Genomic DNA, 7,735 nt, shown 5'->3' on the forward strand with positions numbered 1-7,735 from the left:
AAGTCACATTTGTGCAGTTCAGAGGAAACAGACTTTCAGGAATTCTCAGAAAAGAAAATAATAGTGCAAGGTAGAATGGAAAGGAAGACAACAAAAAGAAAACCGGAGTAAAATTGTATTTATACATACATTTTTAAAGATTCTGATGCTAACTGAATAGATGAGGGGAAAAAAAAATAAAAATCCAAGTGCTGAAGTAGCTCAAGGGGAAAAAAAAAACCCTAACACACACACTAAGGAATGAGCAAAATTCCTTTAAACATTCCAGTGAAAATGAATTGCCTTGTCTGAGTTAGTCGCATCCAAAAGTAACCATAAGACGCACATGCACTGGGGAAATTTTTAACTTGTGGACCTAACCCTGTCATTGTAAACTAAGCCTACACTGCTGTAGTATTTAGTTTGGGTATGAATAAGCCATTGTCTATCCAGGAACTCTTAAAGTCCTTTCCTCATTCATTTGTATCTTAAATTAAGAAGGATGCACTTTCTCTTGTATTTCAGAGTGTGAGTGAAGACACGCTGCTGGCATCTGTGACTAAACAGTTCCCCAAAACCGACTTCTTTACACACAGAAACTCCACTTACAATACATGTTTTTAATATCAGAGACTCAAAGGACCCATCCACCTGATTGAACCCTGAGGTTCATCCTGCTTTTAGCAGGGGGCCAGGCCAGATGACCTCCAAAGGACCCTTCCAAACTATATTATGTTGTAAACAACTCCAATGACTGAAAGCTCAACCTTAACTCTGCCCTTTTAAGCAGATGCCACCAAAACACAGTATTATTGCACCTAATAGTATCAGTCCTTTTTTCCCTTCAACCACTGAAGCATCAATATCTAGCAACTCCCTTGAAACTAAATAAAGTTGTTGCAACAGCCTTAAACATCTCTAGCAAACTCTTGTACAGAGAACTTCTTCACCATAGCATACATTTTGGGAGTGCAGTCTTCTCTTGTGAAATTACCTCTAAGTTTACAGGAGGGCTGTCCAATGAAGTCAATGAGCAGAAGTATAAAATCAGGGTCCTGGTCAGCAGCAGCTGCATACTGTCACTTCAAAGGCTGTGACAGTGTTCTTCAGGTGCATGTAACAATTTATAAGAAATCAATTAAGGCCTAGAGATCCTGAGAACACAGCTTCCTACCTAGGCTATACTAGAACCCACAGGACTTGCCAGACTAAGTTACATTTGCTGCGTTATACTGTAACACTGGTCAATTATTCTGTTCATCAACATCTTACTGTTTATTTCCCAAACAACTGCAACAGAATCCAAAATAACACAGGGAGGTGCAGCAAGATGCTACATCATTTAGGCGTACTGGAGAGCATTCAGGCACCAGCAGCAATATGTAACGTAACTTAGGAGTGAATCACAGCCTAATACCCACAATGGGGCAAAGTTAAGGTTGAATACAGGATTAGCCATCTTCTTTCTAGATGTGCACGGTGCACTTTACATTCTTCTGCCACCATTAATACTTCGAAATGAAATACACACTCTGTTCCTCTAAGAAACGTATGGCTAAAACCAGCAGAAATTGTAGACTAAAAATGTATTTTACACTGAGTACCCATTAAAGCAACATGTTGCTAAAAAAAAAAAAATAAATCACTATTTATAGCATTTGCACACTGAATGCAATGGATTCCCAAGGCATTTTCCAAACCTGCAAGACTGCAGGCTAGAACAGTATTCCTGCAATTCTTTCTGAATTATCTAAAGTATTATTATTGTTAAATAATAGCTTTTGATCCAGTGCAATCTAGTTGTAAAAGAAATTAAAATAAATAAATTTCATCAAAAAGTAGCATTCATGTGGGACGTATAGCATGTGGTGTTTCACACATCAGGAAAAAAACTCCCATGAATTGAACTAAAAAATTAATCCGAAAGAACTGCAAATTAGGCCGTGAATTTAAAAAAAAAAAAAAAAAAAAAAAAAACCCCAAAACCCCAAACCCAGAAACAAAAACAAATAACACACGCACAACTCTATTTGCACAATGAAGGCAATTGTTCCAGGGGCCAGAAAAAGCCGTGACTTCCCCTGGCGCGGGCGGTCAGGAGGTCGGGGCCGAGGGGAGCCTCAGCCGCAGCCCGGAGGCAGGGGCAGGCAAGAGCCCGGCGCCGGAGCCGAGCCCCCGCCGCCGCGCACGGGAGCTGCACGCCCGAGCGACCTAAAATGGAGCCCAGGTTTGATGTCAGCCCGAGAGGCAGGCGGAGGGCAGCCGCACCGGGGCGGGGGCGAGGGCAAGGTCAGCCGCCGGGCCGGCCGCCCCGCCGCCTCCTCCCGCCCCGAGCGCCCCTTTTCGCCTCCCCGCTCCCGCGGGGCTTCTGCCAAACCGGGGCGGCGGCGCTCGCCCCCCCACAGCCCCCCCGAAACGCCCCTCCACGGCCACGCAAGGCCCTGCGCGCCCGGGCTTGGCCCCTGCCCCCGCCCGCCGCGCCGGGGCCGGGGCGCTGCAGAGGCGGGCGCCGCGCTCCCGCCGCCGCCGCCGCCTCCCCCGTGCCCGCCGCCCCGACCGGCGCTCTGCGCGGGGAATTAGCGCCGGGGCTGCCGGCTCGGCTCCTCTAGCGGGCGGACCGCGAAAAGGCTGCGCGGGGGCAAACGGCGAGAGGAGGGGAAGGGGGAAAAAAAAAAAAACAAAACAAACCACCAAACCAACACAGCACCAGAAAAACCCCAAGCAAACCCCACCGCAACTCAAGCCCTTGACTCGACTCCGGCGGAAAGGCAAAGGAGAGAAATATTTGCGGGGCGGCAAGTGCCGCCCCCCCGCGCCGACACCCCCGGCCCGTGTGCCGGTGGGGAGCACTGCCCCAGCCCCTTCGCCCGCAGAGCGGAGGGAGGGGGGACGGGGACGGGCCGCGCTCCGCCCGCAGCGGCGCCCCCCGGGCAGGGGCCAGGGCCGCCCCGGTGAACTCCCGGTGACCGAGGCCGGCTCCGGCACCGGGAGCTCAGCTCCCGCCCTGCCCCGAGCCCGGCGCAGGAGCTGCAGCCAGGCTCCGAGCAGATGTGCCGGAGACAGACAAATGACCCCTCCCGTCCACCCCCCGCTCTCCTTAAACCGACCCTGGGGCCAAGCAGGGGCAGGGTATTTTTAGGTCCCTTCCCCTCCACTCCGCCTCCCTCTCAATAGCTGCCGAGCGCTTAATACAGGGAGAGGGGGGAGAGCGAGCGGGAGAAAAGTTAACTGTTTTGCAAAGAGGGGAGAAAATAGGCAGGGAGGGGGGAGGGAGCGAGAAGGAGCAGGGCAGGGTGAGCTGTGTCAGGGGACGTGTGCGTGTGCCTGCGTGGGCGCGCACGGGGTGCCCGCAGGCGGAGGATCGGGATGCACTTTAGCCCTGTGCTCTGCTGCTCTCGTCTGGGGCAGCGCCGCCGAAGCCCGAGTCTCGCCTGACCCTTCATTTCACTGCGGCCAGGAGGAGCCCGGAGCCCGCCGCCGCCGCCTCTCCCTGCTCTGCAGGGACCTCGCCTGCCACGGTCTGCCTCCCCGCCGCCCCCTCCCCCGCCGCCGCCGCCGCCCCCGGCCCCCTACGGGGTGGCCGCGGGGTCGGTGCGGGGTGCCCCCGCCGCCGCCGCCGGCGGCCCCCTCCGCGGCCGCTGCCCGCCTCCCCCCGCTCCCGGGCCGCCCAGCCCCGCCGCAACCTTTAGCCGGGGACGGACCTCTCGGCTGGTTCCGCACAAGACGCCAGCAGCCGCTTCCCCTCTCGCCGCCCTCCCCTCCGGTGCTAGCCCCCCTCCCCACCCCAATAAAACAGACCCCCCCCCTCCCTCCGGCCCCAAAGAGAAACCCACACCGCCCCCCCCCGCCCCCCAGCACAAATGCACAATCACGGGCGAGGGGAGGGAAAGGGAGGAAAGGGCGAGAGACGCGAAGAAAGAAGGGGGGAAAGGAGAGAGAGAGGAAAAATTAAAAGGGCACAAGGCTGTTCATCACCAACATGGCTGCCTTAGCTCAGACCTAAAAGAGGAATAACCCAGGCTGTGTCTTTGTCAGTTTCACCTCTGTAACCCTAAACTAATGCACGAAACGACGGAGGCGGCTGCAGAGGGGAAGGAGACGGGGAGAGGAGGAAGGAGAAAATGGCAAAAAGAGGGGGCACTTACGTGAAGAGAGGCGCTTGGGCTGCTCCTGCTTCCTCCTGGGCATTTTCCCCCTTTTTTCACATTCTCCTCCTTGGTTTAACGGGAGATCAAATAAGACCGGGAGGGGGGGGCACAGCCAGCCACAAAGCCGGGGCCCCCGGGGGAGCCGCTAACCGGGGCGGGTTTTCCCTCTTCGCCGGGGGAAAGGGGGCTGAAGCCGGTTTTCCCGGAGCCACCGCGAAGGGCTCCGTCTCCCCCTCTCTCTTTCTTTTTCCTCCCCCCCCCCCCCCCCCCCCAACCCGGTCGTGCACCTGGCTTGTCCCCGGTCGCAGTATCCCTCAGCGGCCGGGGATGTGCTCCCGGCGGGCGAGCGGGCGCCGGGCGCCGTGCCGGGGCGAGGGCTGGCGCGGCGGTGCCGAGGGCTGCGCCCCGCGCGCCTCCCGGCCCCTAACTAACACTAACGCCGGGATCAAAGGGCAGCGGCGGCGGCGGCGGCGCTCACGGCTCGCCCGCGGGCGGCAGGCAGGCGGGCGGGCAGCGAGAGGCAGACAGGGACACACACACACACACACACACGCACACCCCGGCGGGCGGGCACACGCGCGCACACACACACACACACACGCGCGCCCGGGCAGAGCAAAGGGGAAGGTGCCCCCGCTCCCCCGCTGCGCTCCGGGCGCGGCGCGGCGCTGCGCGGCCGGCGGGGTTCAGGCGGAGGATGCGCTGCCCCAGTCCTGCACCCGCTCCTAATTCGCTCCTTAAGAAAAGAAAAAAAAAAGGGAAAAAAAAAAAAAAAGGGGGGGGGGGGAGTTGTGGATCTCGACCACTCGCACTGTAATTCCCTCATTTCTGGTGGGCAACAAAATAACAACAATTCTTTTTTTAAATTCAGACGTTTTGTCTTCCTGAGTTACAAAAGAAAAATTGTACTAGGGCAAAGCTAGCCCCGTAGAATTTCTTGCATGTGTTCAGCTGTTCCCTCACAAAGCACAGGGGCCGGGGGGGCTCATTGGAACTGAACTTCGGGGGGGTGTGATTCGATACAACTCCCTCCGTGCAAATGCAGTGTACAAAAACAAGCAAGAAAGGAAGGTGGGCAAGTTAGCATGTGGGTACACGGTTCCAGCACCAGGTTCTGACAATTTCTGGTGCAGGTTTTAAAAAGTAGAAAGAATGCAAGCAGCATGAAAATCACAACTTCTTGAGAAGTGTGTCTGTGTGGGGAGGTGGGGGGAGGAAATCAAGATTATGTCACCCCTAAGGGTTGATTTAACTGCTACATGATACTTCCACAGTGCACACAGCAATCTGGACTTCTGAAATTTACTTTTTTTCCTGCTGTAATGCAGGTATATGAACCTTTATTCTGAAGCAAATCCAGCGTGCATTATGGAGCCAGGATAGCAGTTTTCATTAACTGATACATACTTTCATTACTTCACAAATCACACATCTTTCTTCAAAGACAGACATGAAGGTGGAGAAAAAAAAATAGAAGAGGGATTGGGTCTCACTGAAGCACAAAAGGTACTTCGTGAAAGAGAAGTGCTCTCTTTGTGACTTGCAGTCATTTGGATAAAAGTTCACACAGAGGTTGTTAATGATTTAAACTCTAAAACCTGTTACTACAATTGAAGTAAAATGGTTTGAAGCATGGTTGTTTCATATAGCTCTCTCTTTGTGTAAGGAAACTTTGAACTTGGCAGAATACATAATCGAAATCATGAGTCAGATGTTGCAAAAATAAAAAAATGCATTATTCTAGCATGCATACCTGTTAGAATTTTTTGGCTTTTGACAACCTGACTCATCATTTTATCACATCATTTTTTATCCTAACTTCAAAATACTTTTTTTTTTTAAATAAACAACTGTCTAGAAAAACACAAAACAGCAGATTTGCAACCTAAATCTTTTAGGCAGTCAACTTACACTCTTAATCACCTCAAGTTAAAACGGTTTCAAATAATATTATGCCCATTTTACAGCCACAATTATCTTTCTACAGGAAGAAAAATACTAAATAAGATTTACCAGATTATATATATGAGAATCTCAGGTTCACTAGCATGCATGTGCAATTCTGAGTTTTAAAACCACATGTACAGAGTATACTTCTACTGAGACAAAATAGACTCCTCCTGACTTCAGCTGGTTTATCATTTCACAATACAGTTAAAATACTTCATTTTCATGGAGAGATTTACTTACTTTTAATCCAGAAGCAAAAACCAAAGTGTATAACTGACAGAAACAGGGCTGGAGATTTTTGGGGGTGGGGATGAATCCAAACAGCTACCTTATACTTACTCATGCTCAAGAGTACCAGAGTCAGAACGCCCTCAGAATATTTAGGTCCTGTCTTTTCCTTCAGTTCTCCAGATTATGCTGGTTTGAGAGATTTGTATAGCATTGGTAATGATAACCAAAAATACCAGAGGCATTCTTTACTATTGCTTACAAACCGCGATTTTGACATGCCTGGGACTAGCAACAGAACTTTGTTCACTAAGAGTTGCAGTGCTAAACCCCTCTTAATTATTTTTTAAATACACTCTAATGGCAATTGTGTTGAGCTAAGCCAGCTTTGTGAGCAGAAGCTTTGTGTCCGTCCGAATGATCCTACCTGTGTAGGAGGCCGCAAAGTAGCCGTTTCAGAAAGGGAAAGAGTACTGGCTCTGTGCGACGATCCACCACTGCTGTGGCAGCCCTTCTTCAGGTGCTCTAGGAGAATGGGATGCAGGAAATACTGCATTCCGCATCATCACTCTTTCCACCCTCTATTCCTCACGCATTTCTGGCATAAATTAATGTTGACATTGTCAGCATTAATTTACAATATGCTGTGTGGGTTTTTTTCCCCTCCATCATTTGAAACCCCCTTTAGGGGAGTTGAGGTGGCTGCAGCAAAGATACTACAGGAACACAGCTCTTTGAAAGGGCCATGGGGACGGGCAAGCAACAGAGCAGCACTAAATCTCTCTGAGGGTGACCTTGGCTTCGATAGACAGCCCAGCAGTTTGCCTAAGAGTTTAGTGGGCCAAGCCTTAAGCCTGTTCTGCAGTGAAAGAAATCCCAATGGTTGAATGAATTATCAGGGAGAAACTTTATATACTCTAGCTTTGAAGAGTTTCTAATCCCACGCCTGGAAATACTCTATATGGGAACAACTTGGTTCTTCGTATCTATCCTGGCTAATTGCGTTACTCCACACATTGCCCTAGTCAATAGATCGTATCCAGCCATCACATCGAAATCAAAGACACATCAGTCCTAATTTTACATTCTTTTATACATTGGTTTAAGGAAGATGACTAAGGGCATAATGCCATTTTAAAAATAATCTTCCATTATATGTTTGGTGGTATAGTAGGAAAAAGAGTGAAGTCAGCTGACCATACTTTTGAACATTTCTAGTCCAAACACAAGAAAATAGTTGCAAGTCTTCCACAGATAACATAATATAAATAATGCATTGCTTCTGCAGGTCCTGCTATCAATAAGTAATGATTGTATGGCACCTTCCAAACACCAAACCTAGTTACACATGTGAATTAAGTTCAGCCTCAGAAACCACTTTTGAACAAAGTAAATATTTTCTTCACTTACACATGAGAAAAATGAAACAA

The 7,735-nt window shown here is 50.5% G+C and overlaps 1 protein-coding gene across 5 annotated transcripts in view; it reads right to left on the reverse strand.

Annotated features, from left to right (window-relative positions):
• The window catches only part of ZNF827 (zinc finger protein 827), a 115,791-nt gene extending 111,408 nt beyond the window's left edge, over positions 1–4,383 (reverse strand). For all 5 annotated transcript variants that reach the window (XR_008239534.1, XR_008239533.1, XM_052816636.1 and 2 more), the window contains exon 1: positions 4,125–4,383. Coding sequence is in view for 3 of the 5 variants with exons in the window: in XM_052816636.1 (XP_052672596.1) it covers positions 4,125–4,167 (43 nt within the window). In the remaining 2 variants the exon portion in view is untranslated. The remainder of the gene's footprint in view (positions 1–4,124) is intronic.
• Positions 4,384–7,735: the final 3,352 nt, after the last annotated feature.

Source organism: Harpia harpyja, chromosome 2 (genome assembly GCF_026419915.1).
Source record: "Harpia harpyja isolate bHarHar1 chromosome 2, bHarHar1 primary haplotype, whole genome shotgun sequence".
NCBI lineage: Eukaryota > Metazoa > Chordata > Aves > Accipitriformes > Accipitridae > Harpia > Harpia harpyja.